The sequence below is a fragment of the Tyto alba genome, unplaced genomic scaffold (genome assembly GCF_018691265.1).
Source record: "Tyto alba isolate M040663 unplaced genomic scaffold, T.alba_DEE_v4.0 Super-Scaffold_42, whole genome shotgun sequence".
NCBI lineage: Eukaryota > Metazoa > Chordata > Aves > Strigiformes > Tytonidae > Tyto > Tyto alba.
This window is the reverse complement of record NW_024881318.1, coordinates 28,994,029-29,017,598: the sequence shown is the minus strand read 5'-3', so window position 1 is coordinate 29,017,598 and position 23,570 is coordinate 28,994,029. Positions and strand designations below refer to the sequence as shown.

Genomic DNA, 23,570 nt, shown 5'->3' with positions numbered 1-23,570 from the left:
TCTGCAGCACTATTAACTCTTATTGAACTGCTTGTTCAGTTTGGGTGTTATTCCAGTAATTCTGTTGCACACAACAAAGAGGTTTATAACCAGCATGTATTATTCACAAAATGATAGTCAGAGAAAAGAAGATGGTATTATACATTGAAGAAAGCAGCTGGCTGACAGAAAAGGACATCAAGAAGACAGAAACAACGTCCTGGGGACAAGAAGTAGAAAATTTACACTTGTAGCAGAGTTCCCTTTCCCTGTGCCTAAACTGGGTCCTCCTTCCCATTTATGGAGCTCCGTGCTGACCTTAGTCCCCTCAAAAGACACAGCCTCAACAACAGATTCACCTTGGCAGATGTTCTGCGAAGCCTGTTTTGCATCAGGAATATAGTCTAGCCAACAGAGATAGAGTAAGAAAGCAGTAAGATTCTCTAGAGAATCCTGCCTTTGCATTTTAATATCTTCCAGTGTAACAATATCTTATAATGCTCTAATTGTAGAATATTTATTTTTAGACTCCAATATTCTAATGCATTGCTCCTCTCCCTAAAAATAATGAACTTTTTCTTTTGTCTGGTTATTATTCTATTGTGTCTGTCTGGCTATTTAATTAAGCAGTTAAAAGGTATTGTTTTCCAAAAAATTCCACTAAGAAAATCTTGATAAAAGCATATGGACTAACTTCAGAGTTGGTATAAGAATCAGATAGCTTATGCTGAGAACTTTGCTCTATCTTCTGCTTTGCAAAGTTTTTAAAACATACAGAAGGACCTATTACTCCTTAGTGAATGAAAACAAACCTCTACATGCGATCTTTCACTTTTTTTTTTGTCATTAAATAGGCAGAAGGCGGCCTTGGGAAGTAATCCAAGGTTTTTCAGGGTAAATATGTTTACCTTGCACAAAAACATCCTCAGTGTCACTCAGCAAAATCTGACCCTTTATAACCTTGCCAAAATACTGTATTTCTCTGGGTCATATCTGTGCATGCTTTTCTAAAGGAATTATATTCAGATATGCTAGAAATAAACATTACTTACTCTCAGCTTTAAATTGCTCTGTCTTCCGCATTAATTTATACCACAACAGTGAAACGTTTTTTCAAAGAGGAATTTAATTCCTAAAATGAATGTAACCTTTTGGTACACAAGAATTCAAGCTGATCTTGCTTCATTTACTTCAACTAGTCAATTCTGATATTTTCAACATTACAAAAACATAAAACTGAAACTTGCCCTGCAAAATGTATGAGTAAAACACGAAAGCCTATGCTTGCTAACAAGCTTTAAAGAAATATTAGTTATTTTGACTGCAGGGTGCCATTCTGTGACCATCTGCACAGGCTGAGGGGCACCCATCTGACCTGCCCCTCAGGGCAGGATGGTGGGACCTTGTCTGAGAGCAAAGGCTGCAGCCCCAGCTGGGGGGTGCACACCCTCCACCCCAGCGGCGGCCGATGCCTCCACCCAGATGGGGCTGCTGGAGGGGGAGGCCACAGTGTGGGGCTTAGGCTGCAGGGAGTGCCCAGACCCTTCTCCGGGGCAGGGATGGGCTGCAGAGCCGCCTGCAGAAGCTGTACCCAAGGGGAGGACAACCCGCAGCGGTGCTGGGCTGCAGGAGGCGGTGGGAAGGCTGCGTAGCATCAGGGAGGCTGAGGAGGAGCTGGACAGCTGACTCCCAGTGCAGCCTGCAGTAGACCCACAGCCAAACAGCCAAAAACACAAGGAAGGGAAGGGGGCCGATAATGAAGAAGAATGGAAGCTTGTAACAGCAAGGACCTGCAGGAAGAAGAGACTTCTCCCGAAGCCTGAGGTGCGCTTGCAGAACTACTTCACCACTCTGCAGGCTGAAGAGGAAAGACCTGTCACATCAGGACAGACACTGGAGCAGAGTAAGGCAGCCCAGTCTTGCTCCCTGTAGAACAACCAGCACAACTAAGAAAAGGCAATGGGTGACAGTAGTAGGCAACTCTCTTCTAAGAGGTACAGAGATACCATCTACAGACCTGACACACTCTATAGAGGTGTGCTGCCTACTGGGGGCTCAAATCAGGGATGTCACCAAGAGACCACTGAGCGTCACACAGTCAGCTATTATCAGCTCCTGTTGTTTCGTGTGGGCACCAGTGATACAACCAGGAGAAGTCTGAGGAGTATCAAGAAGGATTACAGAGCCTTGGGAGTGGCAGTGAGGGACTCTGGAATGCAGGTAGTTTTTTCATCAGTCCTCTTGGTCAAGGGGTTTGAAAGGGCCAGTTGAATCTAGTGAATCAACAATTGGTTATGGGACTGGTGCCACAGCCAGGGTTTCAGCTACTTAGATCACAGGACTCACTTTGAGAAACCCGGTCTACTGGGAGTTGATGGGGTCCTTCTGTCAGAGAAGGCGAAGAGCATTTTTGGTCACAGGCTTGATGAGCTGGTGAAGAGGGCTTTAAACTGAAGTTGCCATGGGAGGGGAACTTTGATCCATTCCACTTCTACCAGTTTGTTGCCAGTGCCATCAATGGATGCCCAGAGCCTGGAGAGTGATCACAGGTCAGCAGCAGAGCACCTGAAGAGCAGCACAAAGGAATTCCAGCCAGTAAATCAGCTTTATGCTGGCTTTAAATGCCTCTACGCAATGCAGGTAGCACGGAGAATAAACACGAGGAGTTAGAGACATGCGCATGCCTGAAGAGCTATGATCTTATTGGCATTGTGGGAACATGGTGGGATGGCTCTTATGACTGGCGTGTTGGAATGGAAGGATACCGGCTCTTTGGGAAGGACAGGCAGGGGAAACAAGGGGGGGGGTCACCCTCTATGCCAGCGGCCAGCTGGAATGCATAGAGCTCTGCCTGGGGGTGGGTGAGGAGCTGACTGAGAGCTTATGGGTCAGGATTAAAGGGAAGGCAGGGACAAGTGACATTATAGTGAAGGTCTGCTACAGGCCTCCTGACCAGGAAGACCAAACGGATGAGGCCCTCTACAGACAGATAGGACCAGCCTCATGTTCACAAGCCCTGGTCCTCATGGGGGAACTTTAGCCACACTGATATCTGTTGGAGGGACAGCACAGCAGGGCACAAACAATCCAGGAGGTTCCTGGAATGCATTGATGACACTTCTCCAAGTGATAGAGGAGCCAATGAGGGGAAGTGTTATGCCAGACCACTGACTGGAGAAAAGGAAATATAACCCACTTCTTGGGAGATCTTGTAGTGGCCTTCCAGTGCTTAAAGGGGGCCTACAAGAAAGCCAGAGAGGAACTTTTTACTAGGGCATGTAGTGATAGGAAAAGGGGTAACAATTTTAAACTGAGAGAGGGTAGATTTAGATATTAGGAAGAAATTTTTTCCTGTGAGGGTGGTGAGGCCCTGGCACAGGTTGCCCAGAGAAGCTGTGGATGCCCCCTCCCTGGAAGGGTTCAAGGCCAGGCTGGACGGGGCTGGGAGCACCCTGGGCTGGGGGAAGGGGGCCCTGCCCGGGGCAGGGGGGTTGGAACAAGATGATCCTGAAGATCCCTTCTAACCCAAACCATTCTATAGTTCTACAATTTTATCCCGAATCTCTCTCAGTGCCTATCGTACTGCTTCATGTGCTCTACCATTTGGTTTTCCATTTTTCTGTTAATGCACAGTTGTGCTGGGTTTTGTGTCGTGGTTTTCTGGTAGTGGGGGAGGGGGCTACAGCAGTGCCCCCTGTGAGAAGCATCTTGAAAGCTCTCCTGGCTCCAAGTCGGACCCACCTCTGGCCAGGGCCGAGGAAATCAGCTGCTCCTCTGCCTTCACTTATTTAAGAAGGGGAAGCTGAGAGAGGGATGGGGACGTGTGAGGAGGAATTGAGAGAAGGACGGACACCCAGGTCAGCAGAAGGAAGGGGGAGGACGTGGGGGAGGTGTGCCGGAGCAGAGACCCCTGTATCCCGCGGCGAGAGGACAGGGCTGCCCGCCCAGCACCCATGGAGGTCCGCAGCGGAGCAGGGGCCGGCCAGTGGCCTGAGGAGAAAGCCACCCCAGGACAGGCGGCTGCGTTTAAAGGAGGCCGGGGCCCTGAAGCGAGAAGCGGTCCCCGCGGTTGTGGCTGGGCGCTGGGAGGACGGCAGCACGCGGGGGGGACCCACGCCGGAGCAGCACGGGAACGGCTGCGGCCCGTGGGGAGGCCTCACGCCGGAGAAGGTTCGTGGGGAACTGTCTGCAGTGAGAGGGGAGCCCCGTGGAGCAGGGGAGGGGTGTGCGGCGTTCACCCCAGCTCCCGAGGGGGAAGGAGCGGCGAGCTGGCTGTGACCCCCATCCCCTGCCCCCTGCGCTGCTGGGGGGGAGGCAGAGAGATGGGGAGCAGCGCTGAGCTGGGGAGAAGGGAGGGGTGGGGGAAGGTGGTTTTGGATGTGGTAGCACTTCTCACTGTCCCCACCTTGTCTGTTAAGTGTTGTCTTGTTAGCATTTGAATTAAAATGATGCTTTCTCTTTTTTTCCCCTAAGGAGTCTGTCTTTTGCCTGTAACCATAATGAGTGACCTACTCCTCCTGGTCCTTAGATGGATTCTTCAAGCCATTCCTGCTTCATATTTTGCCCTTCCCATCCCCCCCATTTCTGATGGGGGAGGGAGGGAGTGAGCAGCTTAGTTACCCTCTGGGTCTAAACCACGTCAACAGTAAAATCCTCTTTCTGAGCACAAACATACTAGATATTCAGTACTGAAAACCAAAATATATCAAAGCAATGTATCAATCAGGGCAAATTTCTACATAAGGAGAATTATTTTGCCTAGTGTCTCAATTTCAATAGAGTAGAGAACATCTGGAGAACAGATGTTTCTTAGAAACACAAGTGCCTTTTGAGATACTTGCTTGGAAACATTCAGTACAGTTTAGATGCCTTGATTAGTTGAATTTTAGTATTGTTTTCTATTATTTTTTCTTTGTATTCTGAATTACTACTTTTGTAAAATATATTAGTGATAATATCACTGTATTTTCAGAAATAATTTCTAATATGTACATGGTTTTAGAGGTTCCAGCTATATTGTAGTGTTACCCATAGTGATCTAAGGTATTAGAAAAGTGCAATTTACTGTGATTTATGTAGAAGGTTTATACCTGGGATCGGAATGGTCTGACGGATATCCAAAATTGGGTTGGTACGGTGATACTATCCTAAGTTATTTTCAAAAATAAATGAGAGCCATTAAAAGGAAAGTTAAATTTCATTCCAAAGGTACTTGGAGGAAAATAAAGTTTAGGAACTACTGGTTTAAAGATATGCTTCAACAAAATTCTGCACGCAAAAGTTTTTTGGGGGCCTACTATCTTTTACTGTAGAAAACTGTAGCAGAAAGGCCAAGATTGGTATGAACAGAGAAAGACTGGGAAGATCTGCATGTGGAGACAACAGCATAAACACACAGCAGCGGAAAGGGTCTCATAACGGCCTGTGTTAACTTCATCCAAATTAGCAGGTCAGCAAGGCCCCAACATACCCAGGCCAGTTTCACAGGACAGGGACATCTGGAGACAAAGCACTGATGGCACCTGGTGACTCACAGAGGTGGGACAGGGCAGAGAAGCAGCACCAGAAGTGTACAAAAAGGCATAACCAGAACCTGTGCATGGTTACCAACCTAGTAACCAACCTAAGAAGAACACAGAAGATGCTAAAAGGACTTCACAGCTGGCATCCCTGGGCCTCTGCACCGTCGCAACAGATCCCGGGCCTCCTAACATCTGGTCACAAGCACCATGGTGCCTGGCTGCCAGATGGATGGCTTGAAAACCCCTGCCCTGGTGCCTGGCTGCTGGGCAGACTTCTGAGACACACACCTCCTGGTGAGTGAGAGTGACAGACTGTGAGAGAGAGCACAACTGCTTTATTCAACAAACAAACTGCTTTATTTCAGTTTCTATTTTAAATAAAATCATGTTTCTCTTCTTTTAGCTCTCTCATTGATACAGCGTTGCAGTGTTCCTACACTACTAGGTCAGCAGATCAATTTGGAAAGAGAAGATAAAACTTTGAGTTCAAAGTCCCTGTCAAAGAGCTTTTAAATAGCATGCAACCTTTTACCTAAAAAAAGAAGTTCAAACAAGGAGAACAAGAACACTGTGTTTCCTCAGTTTCATGCATTGTATGAAAGAAACCTGAAGTATAGCTAGCTAAAAAGAATGCAAAAGAAGGTATTTTTGTCCACAAGAAACATGTGTTCCTGAACTTTATCTTTTCACGCCATTTGCTCCTAACCATTAACCGTTTTCTGATTCTTCAAATCAAAATTAAGTAGAGGGGGCATGAAATGAACAGTTGGATACATGTGTGGTTTTCAGCACTTATATTTACTACAAGAACTTAATATTAATTTGTGTAATGTTAGTGCAATTCATAATTTGGACCACCAGTCATCTTAAAATCATGACATAAAGTTCTTTCTGGCCTAGGATTTCAGAATTTACACTTAGGATTTCAAAATTTATATCTAATTTCTATATCTAATTTCTATATCATTTCAATGATTATCACTGATCATTTATAGACAGATATCAGATACTGGAATGGATCCAATATTTTTGTGACTTCTGAGAGTATCTGTGTTGTCCCATATATTCTTTTGAATATCTAAATCAAAGTTATGAATTTATAACCTTTTTCCTTTTGATTACACACATATAAAATAGTAGGCTCAGGATTAGAGTCCACCAGAAAAAAAATCACAAGAAGCATATGCAGTTATTGGTATTAGAATGGAGTGAAAAAATACAGATGTGACATGATGATTGGCTATTAATTTCCTTTTTTCAAATGAGATAGAATCTTAGCAAACTATATTTTCACTCATTATGAGCCATCTGGTCCAAGAAAAGCAACATATTTGAACTTTCCATCAGATGTCACCAAAAGGGCACTGTGCCTTCATTGTTTGCTATCCAATATTCAAGTGACCTTTTGAGTTATGATCATGAAATTTAATACACTCATTTCTCCTGATTACGTGGGAAAATCATGTGAAATTTGACATTTTGGCTGCAAGGTGAGCCAAAGAGCAGCCTAACAATTCACGAAAACTTTTTTCCTCTCTGGATGGAGGCCCTCTGCTTGGTACAACTGAAAAAACTGGAGATCACCTATTCTCCAGCAATGCCTGTAAACATTGCATTCAGGCCCTCCGCAAAGAGTTAAGATACAAGGGCCAGGATCTTCCCACTGCAGTAACGCTGAAGATCAGTCCATGACAAAGAATATCTGGCTGAAACTGAACCTGAAGAAGGCAGGAATCCTGATGGTATCTGGAAGAAAAGTCTATGGTTTAGGAGTACCCCAGGATCTTGCTGATGCTAAGCTTTCACACAGTAACACTGGCATGTGAAACATTTTACTTCCTCTGTCTGGACAGGAGTCTCCATTCCTTCATGCCAGTTCATGATCCCTGGCCACAATTATACACATCCTTACCTTCTTTCACTTGGAAGACAGCCACACACTACACCTGAGCACAACAACCCATGAGCTCTCTGCAAACTCCAGCTAGTACAGAAAATTACCCCATAGCTCCTCAGAAACAGAGGCAGTGCTGAGAAAGAAACCAAGCTTAGCAGTTTCAAAACAGGTAATCCTGCTAAAGGTACAAACAAAACAATTCTGAACTCAGAATATGGGGTCTGAGGTTTCTGGGGGGGGTTGGTTTTGGTTTTCCGTTTTTGTCTTTTACTTCAAGTTTTATATAGGCCTAACCAGGGATGGGGGCCTTCAATTCTGCCTGCTCTAACTCTCAATTTCTCATCCCTTTCCCTAACCTAAACAGCACTCCTGTTCATGCTTGTTTAGGAACTAACTCCTCTAAATCACAGTCTAGAATGCTAAGACACACAAACCCCAGTGTTTATTGTTATGTACAATGTAGAAAATCGCAGAAAATTCAGCAATTGCTACATAAATAGCTACATTTCTCCTTCAAGCTGGGGTGGGAAGCCTGAGAAGGGGACAAAAGATCACAACACACATAATATAATATCATCTGACTGCTATAAAAACAGAACAAAAACTATCAAAAGAAACAAAACACTAATTCTCACTAGATCTTTTATTTTGCTTTAGCAGTATTAAACTTTCTGTCCTAAATGCTTCTTATGTGACCTAAAACTATATTCAAAGACCTACTAAAATAAATATAACTTCTAAGAACATAAACTATAGGATTTAGCCCCATCAACTAATACATTACACGCAGTATAGAAGAGGAAGAAACAAAGGAATTTAAGCCAATGTCACCATGCAATTTTTACAAAACTAAGGGATGGTCACAGAACTTTAAAATTTTGAAGAAACTCAGGTTTTAAGGTCTTTGTAATCTATTCTAGAAGAATAAAAGAATATTAGAATAAAAGAAAAGCTTTGAAAGATAAAGGACTGACTGAATATAAGTCTTGATTGAAGATATCAGAAAGGGACAACACCAGAGTTTCTTTTGATAGTTTGTTCCAGTGAAAAAATCACCTCTACCAGTTAATGTCTGTTTAATTTATTCTTTTACATTCTATTCTACTTACTCTGCTGAGCCTAATGCTCCAGTAATAAGCACATATTCAGATGTGCCCAGAGCCCCCAGTATCCAGCACTTGCGATCCCATTATTATTATTCTTTTCCAGAGGAAAAATGTACAGGATTTAACTAGTTTTTCTTCAGTTGCACTGAAGACTCTCCATTATCTGAGCTAATGGGGTTTGGGATATCCTAGTTAAGCCAGACAGCATGAGAGGTGCACAGAGTTAGAGAGAGCCCAGTAAATGTTATTAGCTTGGTCTCAGTGTCAACCCAGCTGGAGCTAAACTGCCTCTTTTTTCCAGCCATCTAAGCATGTCTGAACTGTGCTTCTGGGTGCTCCAGATTGCTTAAATCAGGCACAACACCACAACCTCTCAGGAACCAAGTCAGGTCTGCTTTTGTACTCAACCTCACAGGCTTTTTGAGACTCTGGACAGCACGATATGGATGTATTCAAATGGTTACACTTTGAGTCAGCCTGATCATTCCTGTACTGTGATAACAAACCATCAAAGTGGAATCCATGCTCACTGAGTTCAAAGTCTGCGTAGATTTCCCACATGTCCAATTCCAGATGCATACTGCAGAGACACCCAACTGGGCTCTGTAGAGAGCAGGGCTGGGTCCATAAAATTTACTAACTTGTCCTCCATACGGTGTAAAATCAGTTAACGTGCTTCTGGATCACAGAGAGTTCTTGAAAAAGTATACCATGTTTGTACATTTCTGTGTCCACAATGATAAATTGAACATACCAAGTTAAATCCAAATGGAAGTTTTGCATCTGTGACCAGGATTAATTTCCAACTTGTATAATTCTCTAATGGATAGGAAAATCAACTGCACTTACACCTTCCCTGTATTGAGTGAAAAGAACACATAATATTTCCCTCCCCAGTTCCAGCTCTGTTCTCTTGACTAATTAATTTCTTCTCATACCAGAATGCTGACTCAGTGATTTGACATGCAAGTTACCTGATAGCTTTCCAAACATCAAAGCCATCCAAAGGCTTAGTGCCATTGGTATGTCCTCCAGCAAGGTGCACCAGTGTTGGAAGCCAGTCTGAGATATGGATGAGTTCATGACTTTCTACACCTTTTTGTTTCAGCAAAGGACTTGCAACAAAGCCTACTCCTCTCACTCCTCCTTCCCAGAGTGTCCATTTTCTTCCTCTCAGAGGCCAGTTATTCCCACCTGCCAAAGTCTGTCCTCCATTATCTGGAAAACAAGTAATTAAAATGAATTATTGGTAAAAAACAAACAGAACTGTCCTCCCCACTACATTTATTCATCCATTTGAAAAAATATTTTCACAACATAGGTGTGTCATGCGAGTACTTGCATAGTGCTGTTAAAAGTTCATACATGTCGCATGTTCAGAGCATGTAACAAACACATGCTAGGTTCTTTTCAGTCTTACAAATTACTACAATTAAAAGCCAATGCTAGGCAGAAATGATACCAGACTATCAGCCAATGATTTAGAAAGACTTTGTTATGAGCAACCTCTGACATTGATTCTAAATATGATTAGACATCCAAGGTTTCCGGAAACAAAAACTTTAAAATCTTAGTTCCAATTACTTTACAGACCACAAGAAGAGTTGCTTGTGGTCATTAGTACTCAGAATACACTGTTTTCCAAATGGTATGATATACTTAAAATGGAAAACTGTTATTCGAGTGTTAAGATAATACATGTACTCCTAGTTTAGAACTATTTTTTCCTAGATTTTCAGGCAGCCACATTGATTTGTAATGTCAGACAAAACAGGCAGTTTCTCAGGCAGATGAAGAAAGACTTAACAAAATGAGTTGAAACTAGTTAAAACAGTTGAAGTGATCCAGAAATATTCTGAATTTATTATGTTTGGTGAGGATAACATATAAGAAGGTTATAGAAAATGTTGAACTGTGACTACAGTAATTCAGAAATATCTAAATAAATTAGAAATAGCTCATGTAACTCTTTTTAAACTCTCTCTGACCAAGCTTCCACACTTAGACCAAAATACATGTTCTTGAAGTTAACAGAATTACTTATTCTTTGAAGTTACTTTTAGTACTGCCATAGAGTTGCTATTGTTCAAACTTGTTGTAATGATCTCAGAAGAGTTATTATTGATGGCAATGTTTGTAAACATAATTTTTCTGTATTTTAATGAGGTGAAAATGATTTCAAATAGTAGCTGTTGAACTGCCATTCAGTGTAATTTGACATGTTTATATTGTATTTTCTAATCAAAAACAGAAATTTGAGGGACGAAACAAGAAGTACATGTCCAACACCTTACAGAAGAACTTTACTGTAAAGTACACCACACCAAAACAAAATTATCTCCCTTCTGTTTCATTAATTAGGGATCAATGTAAACGCCCACTGTGAGCATCTTTCTACTGCACACAGAAGACCCTTTCTTTTCTACTAAAGAATAAACTAGTGCATGTCTCTGTGAAGACATTAAAAGGTGGAATCCTAAGCTAAATACAACACTTGGAAAAAATAGCATGATTTAAAAAGTGTAAAGTGTTCTGTGGCCCAACTAGCTTCAAGTAGGGCTGTTTGTGTGCCAGCACTCTTGGGTTAAAAATAAATAAATTAAGATCTTTATTGTCTTCAATATGAAATGCAGGCAACCAAATACTAGCTATCAATATTTCTCATGCAACAATGTTGAACACTGAGATCTGAGAATTTAAGCAGTTGCCAGTCACCAAAGGAAAAAAAAAAAAAAAAAAAATGTTTCTACTCATAGTGTAAACAGGAATTCCTGTCAGGGATACTCACAGGGCAGAGCTTTCAGTAGCTTTTAACCTTTGGTGACCCGGGAATAAAAGGTATCTTATCTACACTATATTAGAGCACAGCTTGGACATACAGTGGGATCAAATCTTAAGTATGTTAAATATCTTCTTCATATCACAGTCTACTTACTGTCTATATCAGTTTAATACTAGCACATGAGATTTTTTTTTTTTAGTCCTAAATATCAGCAACAAACAAGAAAATTATAGAAGTAAACTGTCTTTTTGAAGAATAGAGAGAGAAAGTGCACATTTCCTGGGTTAAAGTTGAATCTTTATTATACTTACTTTTTCTTTACTTTCTGTAGTTGAGTTGAAGAAATTCACTTTCCATTTTCATTATACAATAAATTCCCTGAGACCAGGAGTTTATCTAACATATATCCTGTAGAAACTTGTGTGTTATACCAGCGTTCAGACATAGTACACTAAGTTTAAGAAATAGGAAAAAAAGTCTGGTTTTGATGGCTTCTCTCATATGGAAATGAAAAAACTCAACATATGAAACAAGGTTCATCCCACTCATTTTGAGTTCTCATTTTCACATTGCTAGAACATTACTATTTCCTTCTCCCTCAGGAATTCATATTCAAGAGACCCTTTCTGCTTAATTTCTTGACTGAGTTATCAAGAAAGTGTTGAAGGAGGGAAAAGGATAGCTTCTGTTTTGATTACTAGTTTGTTCCCTTTCTAGGTAGGCAGAACAGAGCTGATGTGTCACTGGCAGTTTATACATAAGTGATACAATCTTTCAAAGTTATAGTTAATTACTTCTGTACAGTCTGAAATATTATCTAGGACTTCAAATATCAACAATTTTTTAAAGAAGATAGAGTCACATAATAATGAAAGATCATAATGGAGTCTGTATTGATGAAATATTAAGCTAACCGCTAAATAATAAAGGTGGGGGGAGGGAGTAAACAAGGAGCCAGTGATTACATGAGGTATAGACGTGGCAGAAAGGCAGGCATGAACAACAACTACAGGACTGTAACTGGAGTTCTAGTTGGTCTTAACTATAAGGATATGTCTATACAGCAAGAGATAAAATGGCTACATACTCTGTTCAGGTTCAGATACCTTTCCCCTAAGATACACCTCTGGATGCACACAATAGATGCTAAAAGCTTGCATGGGTTCAGAAAGCCACTGGAGAAGTTACAGATTGAAAAATAATGAATAGTTCTTACATGAAGAGACATCACCTCTGCCTCAGGAATTTTTTCAGCCACAAACTGCTGAAGATTTGAAAGTTTTCACAGAATTTTTGGCAGAAGGTACAAACAACAACCTTGACAGTCTTGAGAGGTGGGCCTATGCAAACCTCATGAAGTTCAGCAAGGCCAAGTGCGAGGTCCAGGACACGGGTTGGGGCAATCCCAAGCACAAACAGGCTGGGTGATGAGTGGATTGAGAGCAGCCCTGCGGAGAAGGACTTTGGGATATTGGTGGATGGAAAAAGTGACTATGAGCCAGCAATGTGCACTTGCAGCCCAGAAAGCCAACCATGTACTGGGCTGCATCAAGCGCAGTGTGGCCAGCAAGTGGAGGGGGGTGATTCTCCCCCTCCACTCCCCTCTCATGAGACCCCACCTGCAATACTGTGTCCAGCTCAGGGGACCCCAGTATAAGAAAGATATCGACCTGTTCAAGTGGGTCCAGAGGAGGCCACTAAGATGATTGGGAACTGGAGCACCTCCCTTATGAGGGCAGGCTGAGAGAGTTGGGGTTGTTCAGCCTGGAGAAGAGAAGTGATAGGATGAGGGGTAATGGTTTTAAACTGAGAGAGGGTAGATTTAGATTAGATATTAGGAAGAAATTCTTCCCTGTGAGGGTGGTGAGGCCCTGGCACAGATTGCCCAGAGCAGCTGTGGCTGCCCCCTCCCTGGAAGGGTTCAAGGCCAGGCTGGACGGGGCTGGGAGCAACCTGGTCTGGTGGCAGGTGTCCCGGCCCATGGCAGGGGGGTTGGAACTAGTGTATCTTTAAGGTTCCTTCCAACCCAAACCATTCTATGATGCTATGATACGATTCTATGAATGAGTCCCAATACTCTTTCCTAGGCACGTGGTACCAGGCATTTCTGTGGTGAGGAGAGGCTTGGCTGAATAGATCCTTTATCTGTGGAAGTACAGCCATTCTCATGTTCTCCCAAATAAGCTGTTCCATACTAACTCCTCATGCTATTTTTACTTTTAGCAAAGTATCTCAAATATGGAACAAACTCTAAAATCCATATGGAAACTCTGAGTAGTTTAAAACATACACTTAATATCCACTTAGGTAAGAGACAAATAGGATCATTGTTGCTTCATGTTCTACACTGGCTTCATACCCAATTCTAAATCCACTTCAAACATATTTCCTGAATGATTTATCACCCATTTCTGCAACTGTTTCCATGACTCATCCTAATATCTAATCTCAGCAGACAGTCTCCAGAGCAAAGCTTTTGGAATCAAGGTACCTACAAGTAGAGGCCCTGGTTTATAACATTTCCTATTATTAAAGCTTCAGCCTTGCTGCTTCAGCTGAAAACACCAGCATCCCCCAAGCATGATACTTCAATTATCTCTTTCCTGGAGACAAACATCAAATATGATTTTCATTAAAAATAATAGTGAAATAGTCTGGAAAATTTAGTGAGCATATTTTTCCTATCTGTAAGAATCATTTTTGTAATTATATCTATATAATTTAGACTTCAGTAGTACCCACAACACATTATGTGCATTAGAAAAATCATAAAACAAACCAGCTCTTGTCCCTAAAGAAAGGATGAAAGGGGAGAGAATAAGGCTATACTTAGAAATTATGGTACTTGGCATAAGCGCTACCTAGTTAATTTATTCAGTTTTGTTTACTTTCTTAAATGGAAGCATCATACATTTCTAAAGAGCTTTGTTGTTTGCTTGGTTTGGCTTGCTTTGATAGGTGTTTAGCTACCTTTATTTTCTCACAGTATTTTTATCACTCCCATCATTCTGTGTTATTTTAAGGAGGTGGGTACCAAGACGCTTTTTTTCCATTCTGATGAGTTTTCTTCTACAAGCTGAAATTTGTGACAATGAAAGAGAACACTGGGGAGAGACATTCCCACTGGTAGAAGAATGGGCTGAAACAGAGTTTGTATCAGGCACTACCACCAATGAAAAAATGCACAGATGACATATGCAGGGTAAATGGCAAAATGACAGAATAAAGGAGAAAAACGGAAGCATCCTGGCTATTTGAAACAGTAGTTTCAATCAAAGTTGTGCACCCATGAATTAACATCAGCCTGGTTGATTGTGAAGGAATCTGTATAATGTTCTAATTGTATCATAAACATGAATGATATGCTGAACTGATTTGGGAAAAGGTGTTTTTCCTACTGTGGAAGAGAAAGCAAAAATCCTAAGGAGAAAAAGGAAGCAGATTGACAGTTGTAAGCATTGGGGAGGAAGCCTGAAACAATGAGATCTGAGGAAACCACGTAGTCACAGACTGAACAGCTTCTTAAGGGCAATAAATATTTCTGAGGGTCAGGAATTGGTCAAAAGATTCCTAGATACAAAAGCCAGGCTCATCGATTATATTATCATTCTCTGCCAATTTCCATGACTCATATGAGTAGCAAAATTTTCTTTTAATTTTGTGTTGATCTTCAGTGTCCAAGGAGTAGGAATCTGACAGGATCTGAATGTATTAAAACAAAAAAATAAAATTGCCACACTGAATAATTTCATTGGAACTGATATTTAGCAGGCCTAATCCCCCCCTCAAAACCGATGCAGTGCTTCCAAACCCAAAACACCACCACATATTATGTTATTTTCTCCATATGAGTGTATCTGTGAGACATACATCCTGATAAAATAGGTTGATATAAGCTCTCCAGATGAAATAACTTTTGTCTTCAAAATAGCCATACACAGTACCCTAACCCCTTGAATGCTTTTTAAAGAACTGGCAAAGTTGATCCTCAGTAAATACCATGCATTTGTATAGCCAAAATAAAATGCTGAAGTGAGAACTTCTGTCTTCTGTTCTGATTAAAATATCTGCAAAAAAAATAAAATGTTTTTCTTCTAACTAGAAAATATGTCTTCAAGAAAAATATAATTTCTGATAGGACTATTTTTACATTCTTTCATTCTCATATACCTATTCACATCCAATCACTTTCTTACCCATCTTAAAGTCCATGCAATGCTGTTCACATAAAAATACTTCAATGGAGTGAGTTAAAACAACAAAAATCCATAGTACTTCCCTCCCAAAAGATTTTGGATGAAAATGTGACACATTTCCCACACAGAACATCAGAGAATATAACCTATTTTCAAAAAAGAAGGTGACTGTCTTTAAAACGGTTGTGGGTTTTTTGTTAAAGGTAATGAAGAGGAAGTGTGCTTTTAAAAAATCTATTTAATTTAACAAAAACCTTTCAACATAAGCAAAATAAAAGCAAAGTAAAGCTTGTGCATCTTGAATATACTTTTAAAAATTAAGGACAGTGTTTTCTTCTCACAAAAATCTGCTTTTGTAATTAATATTCATTGTCATATACATGAGAAAGAGTTTAATTTGTTAAATCTGTAATTTGTAAATTGTAAAAGATGATTTGCAGGAGTTCTTAAATGAATCAATAAACAAAACTAAACAGAGAGGCCGTTCTGTTTCTCCCAAACACTGCTCTGAAGAATTGTGAGCTGCCAAACATTTTGACTAAAGCAGTAGATATATATATCCAGTGATGTGGGATGTATGTAACTAGTAAGCAGTTTAATGACTAAAACCTCTTTGAAGAGCAGTTGGACAATAAAAAACAGCAATAAAGCAATTCTGAGAGCAATAACTAATGAAGCATGTATGGATTCAAGTCTTCAGATGGACTCACTTTTTTATTGAATTACCCTGGAACTGAAGCAACAGAATGTTTTATACTATGAAGGCAACACACACCAGCAATAGATACTCACAACTATGGGAAAAGCTTCATGTGGGATTTATACCTCATTAGACAATAGAAACCCCAAAAAAGGCAAAAGTGTTGACTTAAGAATGAACCCTAACAAATGCCATAAATATCTCTCGCCTATGTGGATTCCTTGCTAAGACAAGTCTTCAGTGGTTACTGAACTCAGGGGCAGTATTAATAGCATTAATAGATTTGTCAAAACTTCACTTGACAAAGCTCAATCCTCTGACAAATTCAGTTTAAATTGATCAACAGGCTTGAAAGTTATTGCTGGGAGAAGAAATTAAATGGAAACAAGTCCTGTAATACTGTATAAGGCCAGTTTTCTAAGAAAGTAAACTTAATCTCCCCCAGTTGTATGCACAAAAATCGTTATTGCTTATGTAGTGGAATGAAAAACTTATTAAGAAAGCTATAAAGAGACCTTTGTGTTTTACTTTTTGGATGGTGGGATAAAACGCTATAAGAGAGTTTCCAAAGAACACTTCAGTATGGCAAACATGCTAAATTTCTTCACCACGTGGACAAGTGGCCTGAGTGACTTCCTTTCTGCAATTCCTACTACCTGCACACATTATTTTACCAGCTTGTACTCATGATGTTGCTCCACATTAATGCTCTAGAATAGAGGTACTATTTTCTCTGCAAGTAGGCCAAAAACTGGTCTTTGCTTTAAAGATTTCCCTCATTGCTTTTTTGACAGCTCTTAGTAGGATTTCAGGGCTTAACTAAAAATGATAAATAATACATAAAATAATATAGCATTTTTTTCAAAAGCAACAGTGTGCCTTGCTGTAGAACTACTTGTTTTCTTCTAACGCACGAGATCTTGTTTCAATTATATTATAGAAAGGAATTTTTTTTTTTTTTAAATAGAGCATCCTTTTTTTGTCTCCCTTGTGACTGCTCAGGTTGCTGCATTCTTCTTATGACCACAGTTGAGCTACACCCTGCAGATGGGTTGACATGCCTGGCAAATTGTTCTAAACAAGCTCCTCAGAAAGGGCTTCCCGGCATTTCTCCATAGATTCATCCAGGACTGTATTTGGTGCTGTTACTAAACAGTTTTAACTTCAGTATTTCTTTTCAGTCTTTGTATTTTCTTAATTCAAATAAGGAGCCACTCATAAGTCTTCTACCAAAAAAAAAAAAAAAAAAAGAAAAAAAATCACCCTTGCTTACTACATTTAGTGTGCAAATTGTGTTAGACAGTAAGAATGCTTCATAAAAATATGCAGGGTTTACATAAACTGTCCTTAGCTTCTATTTATTCTAAACCCTACAGTCTCATAAAATGATAAACCCAGAGAGTTTATGTGTGTGATATGTATTATACAACCTTGGTTACAATGGCAGAACTGTAATCCTAAGTATGTGTCCTAGTAATCCTAATTATCATGGCAAGTTTAACAACTGTTTTTTGGCATTTGTAAAACAAAGAGTGATCCAAGAATACGGACAATATTTCTGAATATGGACAATAACTCTGAAAAATACAGCAGTAATTAATTATTTCCTATAAGAAAAATAAGTCTTAACAGAAAATAAAAGCTGCCTTTCAGCACAACAGTCCAATACAATAAGTATTTCTGGACCGTTTTGCATTGTATGTCTCACAGTATAACAAATTCTGCATAAATAAATTTTAGCAATAAGTAACAAAAGACCAAAACCCCTTGATATCACAAAAAAGAATCAACATACAAAATATTTCATGATAATGAGGTTAATAAATTTAAATACATAACTTCTCTTAGATATCTAGGTTAATTTTTAAAAATAGCCATCCAAAAGTTTAACAGATCTGTATGTATATAACTCATATATCCACTGAGCAAGAAATAACCAACCAACATTTAAAGGAAGTATTCAATTAGGAATCAGTCCAAAAAAAAAAAAAAAAAAGTGCTGTTTGCCAATAAAGTCTTTGATTATGCAACCACTCTTTTATCCTATTAGAACACAGCACAAGGAAAGCATTTGAAGTAATAAATCTGCAGGGGCAGAGTAAGAAGAAAACTTAACTTTAAGCATCTAGGATCATATAAATACAGTTAGATATCACAACTCAATTCACTAATCATTATCATGTACTGGTGCTTAATAACTTTAACCAACTTTTCGAGTCTGTAAAAAATCTAGCCTAACATTTCTGGCTCCTGGCTACAAACACCTAGGTCTCCTTTCTTCCTGAAAACGGTTACAGAATACTTGCCAAATACTCTCACTGTATCTATAGTACTTTTCAAATCCAACATTGGCATGCCCAGCTTTTTTTTCTGTTTTCCATCTGTGCTTAAGCTCTTTTCTGAATTCATGAATTTCTCTGAAGCTGCAAGAGAAAACTCCCATACGCTTTAATTTCTTCTCGTGGGCCCCTGCAGTAAGCTGATCTAGCACACATCTGTCTGATACGTAAACTACGCCAAGCTCTGTTTGAAAGGCTTGTCTAAAGCCGCACGGTATTTTTAAAGTGAGTACAGACCAGAGAAAAAAACAACTCTGATTTATTTTATAATGCAGATTTGGCCATTTCAATACATTATCAGATTAAAGCATCTTCACAATAATGAAAAAAAGGAACCTTTTAAGCTCCTGATACCCCTGAAACTAAAGGCTGCCAACACACTAAAGCCATGAACTGCATGTAATCTAGCATGAAATATGCGCACAAAATGTTCGAAGGGGAAATATGGTCAATAATAATTCCTGGTACTTCTTCCAGTTTCTTGCTTCTTATTAATAGATTAATTATTTTGTGAAGATGAGAGTGAAAGTAAGGTGGTTTCTCTTTGCTAAAAGGAACAATGGAGTCCCTCCTATGTGCTCCCTCCTTCCATTTAAAATAAATAAGTGTTGTAAATGTAACCCAGAAGAATGTTTAGTTTCCAAGTGCATCCCCCCCTCTCTCCCTACCAAACAGAAGAGGTATGTCCATATGGTAGACAGACACTCAATAAAAGGAGGACTGGATAGGACTGACAAATGACTGCAAGTATGCTGGGAAGCACTGAATTTCAAGCATTAAATTTTCTAAATGCAGAGACTCTCCAATAGCTGGCAACATCTAAGTGTTTTTATTCAGTAAAAGCATTCGGAAGTTTATTTTGAATACATTTGGGTTTCTTCCTCTGCTTCTGGAAGCAGTGTGACTCTCTTAGAACAAACCTAGTGCTGTTATCCAAACAACATTATGGATCTAATTAAGAGGCATATTTATAGTAGCTTTTAGAGGAAAAAAAGCAGGAAGTCAGGCCACTGTTACTGTGCTTATGGACACTCTGTATAAGCAGCAATCATCCAAAACTAACGTACCCGTACTTCCAGATGTATGGAAAATACCTGACCTCAGACCTGCTGGCTTTGTACTTTAGGCTGCAGCTGTAACGTAAGAAAAGAGCATCCAATTCCAACTGAGAGGACAGGAGCTGGAGGGAAAGTAGTTTTACATCTATTGCTGATCAGAGTCATGTACAAGAAAAGATGTCCCTGACTTCAGATGCAGCAAAAGCGTTATGGTGGGCATGGCCTGCAGGGAAGGCTGGCAGCCTTAGGGGATCATTATTTCACTTTTCTCTAGTTTTGTCTTTTTAATGGGGAGGGAAGAAATGACTACTTTGACCTAACACCTTTTTTTTTTTTTTTCCCTTTAAAAATAAAGAAATCAAACAAAGAAAGCACTTCCAGGGTTATGAAGCTGCCAACACGTAGAATTACATGCAAACAGCAGAGACAAATAATCTAATATACAGGCATTAAAGCCTCAGGGTTGTGCCCAGAACCTACATTTTCCATCCTAAAATCCTGTAACCCCACTTCCTTGGTGTTTACTTTATGGACGACTGCTCCAATTGCCTTCTGTCACTTCTCTGGCACACGATAAACAGAGCAATCTGCAGCTAAATTAAGTGGTTTAGCATATCAGGATACAGCTGGGAAAGGCTTCAGGAGAAAGACTGGGGAGGAAGAAGAGGGCCATGCAGGGTCCCGCTGAGCCTGTGCGCAGGAAGGTGGTGCAGATGCGCACCTTCCAACACCACCACCGGAGACCAGGGAAAACTGCCCCATGTCGAAACGCTCCAACCACCCCAGAAACAGCAGAAACCTCAAAGCAGGGAATTAAAAAGTCTGCTCCTAATAGCTGGAGTGTCAGGGCCACCACTCAATGTCAGGAACATTTCAGCTGATCCTTTGTCATCCAGCAGTTACCCAACTCCTCCTGTGTGTCTATGACTTTTATATTTCATCTGCTATGAGCCAGATGTCTTTTTTTCTTTTTTAATATTAAGTGTAAGAACATGCATTGGCTTTACAGAGTGCAAAATATGACCTGAATCCAGCAATTGGACAGATTTACATCTGTTTTTCACATCACTTTTGTTTGAGAGGAGTGACTCGAGTTTTTAATCACCTGGGGCCCTAGCTATATCCAGAATATATTGGCTCAATTCACTAGCAGAAAGAAACACACATCTGCTGGCATAAAGACATAAAAAACAAACAAAACTCTTTAGCTATTACTTACCACACCGGACATTTGAAAAAAGGACAGCATTCACCTTAGCAAGAAGTATCTCTGCCTAAGCTAACTCCCACACCAAGCACATAAACCACAAAAACTGAAATTCTAACCAACAATTGCCTCAACCAAATACATCAATTAAAAAAGTAAAGACAATAAAATTCTTTACAACACTAGTCTTGAACTTCAGGGGGGACATAAAAGGTTAATTATTTAATGATCTGCTGCAACTATTCTGACTCCTATAGGCTGTTTCATTCTTTTAGAGATGACAATGAAATAAAAGAGGTAGGTTTATTCAGCATTCATGGACAAGGTGGAAAACGCATCAGTCTTGTATAGGTGTATTCAGCAAGATCCAAGGCTCTCCCAACAGCTACCTCAGCTTTTGCTACATGCAATCCAGTTTACAGGGGAGGAAAGGGATTAGTTGATAAGGTAGTGTGGTGACACAGAAACACAGGTAATGAAGAGAAATGGAAGTTTACATAAATAATTTCCTTTCCCTTTAATGATATAAGCATTGTTTTTAACCACTTTTCATATATCTATTTTTCATCAATGGATTATGTTTTCCAGGTGGGGAAATGGCAGAGAACATACTTGCTGAATGAGTACTTCAGAGTAATTATTTGCTTGTTATTTCTTTCTTTAACATCTTTGCTGGGTGACAGATAACAATGGCCTAATAACACACTGCTGGCTCTAAGAAAAAGGATGCTAAGCTGGATAAAACTGAGACTATTTTCTCCAAATAAACAGAATAAAACCTGGTACTGTGTGCCTAATATTCTCCTCCTTCTTAATTTTGTCGTATCAATATTACATTCAAGTGAGTGACAAGAAGGAGCACTTAAAATTTTAATTTAATAATGATTATTTTATTCAAACTTCGTGATTGTTTTTTCCTAGCTACATGCCAAAACATGCCCTCTTCTAATTGCTCCCACACTTGAGTGTCTGCAGTACACCTGCAAGACACCATGGTAGTTCAGTAAGGTCACCAGCAATTTCCTCTTGGCAAGATCCAACCTTTCTCCAACATCATCATCCTTGAACTTTCTGCCACTTTTGATCATATTTCCTGAATCCTGAAGTTTTGAAATCTCTCCTCTTGGCAACTATCTAGCTTTACAGACCACATACAGTCCTCAAATATACACGTATAACTCTCAGCAATTTCAAAGGGAAACTGTTCATATGCACAATGGAAACAACTGTAGACTTCAAAGGAATAGTCAAATGGCATATTTTGCTCTTGGTGGGCATTTTGGTTTTGATGTTTTTGTGCCTAATGATAATGCCTTAGAAAGTTTATCCTGGAAACCCTATCCTTTACAGGTTAACTGATTTCCTGTTCCATTTTTGATACTGGGAAAGAAGAAGAAAAATCCTTAATACACTAACAGATTCCTCTGCCCAAAGACAGTATTTCACTATAAATACAGCTTTAGCCCTGGGTGGCCAAGTGTTTCCCAGTACACACATACTACAGAAATAAGTTAATCCTTTCATTTTCAGAAGACTCTTTCCCTACTTTTCTCTGCAAATTCCTTTTTGAACGTAATGATATTAGAGCCATAAGGCATATCATGGTTCAACCTATGCTTGCAAAAGCAGTTTGTCCACTATTGCTTATCAGCCCTTATGCCACCAGCAGTCAGAATTTATCATCTCTTTCATATTATTGACCAAACTACCCACCAGATCCTCCCTCAGTCTTCTCAGTCCAAACTTGCATTAGCAAAGACCTACTGTTTCAGTCAAATGGGCAGGGTCACTGTAAACAAGGTGAGACAAGAGTGGCATCCTGTGTGGAGATCTTCCCCAGTCTCCACAATTATTGTTGCAGTTTTATCTTCCTCATAATGACTTCTGCTCTCCTGAGTAACCACTACCTGATCCATGTATGTGAGGCCAGAAGTTCCATCTTCCCCCTACTCCCACTTTGGCAAAAGAGTTACTAATTCTTCAAAAATCCAACTTCAAGTCTCTCTCAGGATTACAGAGTAAGTGACCCATTAAATTGGTCAAGGTCCTCAGGTCCATGTTTTCCCAAAGCCTCTCTGCTCATTTGCCTTAGGCTGCAGCAAGATATGCTCTTCTGGCTCTGACTAAACTACTTTAAAGAGTTAAGCTAATTAAAAGCTCTCAGATCACACAAGAAGTCAACAGTCCCTGAAAAAGGCTGGTATAATTGCTTGTGTGCTTACTCTTAACACAGTTCCATGAAAATTATCTGGATTAATAAACTGAAACCACTGTAACTATTAAAAATGTTCAAGCTATCCAAGGTCACTTGGAGAGAATCACAAGAAGCCACACGCAGTCCCTGAACGCAGCTGAGAGACCTCAGGGGCAATCGCCTGTGAAGGGAGGCTCCTGTGGGCAGAAAAAGACCCTAGCCTCAGTCCCACTCATCAGCATCACTCTCGTCGCAGCTATTCTTCCTCCTGAGGCATGCATTTTTCCTTTTATTTTTTTTTTTCATTTGCATTCTTTCTGCTACTTTTGACTTTCTAATGAACTGTAACTGTTGGCCAGCAGTAGTTCGTATCTCCTAGTCAAAGTGAACCATTTGTGGTCATTAAAATGTAACTATTAAACTGCTTTAAACAAAGGCTTTGCTTTTTCAATCCATTGAAGTCACTGGAATACAGCTTGATGGCAGCGTAATGTGTGATATATTCAAGTAGGCAGATACGAATTCATATCATTTGCAGCCACAATTGCAACTATGTCCAACTTTCATGACAAATGTAATGGAAGACACTT

General features: G+C 40.0%; 1 protein-coding gene across 3 annotated transcripts in view; it reads right to left on the bottom strand.

Moving 5' to 3' along the window:
• The window catches only part of ARSB (arylsulfatase B), a 74,803-nt gene that overhangs the window by 30,556 nt on the left and 20,677 nt on the right, over positions 1-23,570 (bottom strand). For all 3 annotated transcript variants that reach the window (XM_033009188.2, XM_042804921.1, XM_042804920.1), the window contains exon 5: positions 9,479-9,722. In XM_033009188.2, the coding sequence (XP_032865079.2) occupies positions 9,479-9,722 (244 nt within the window). The remainder of the gene's footprint in view (positions 1-9,478; positions 9,723-23,570) is intronic.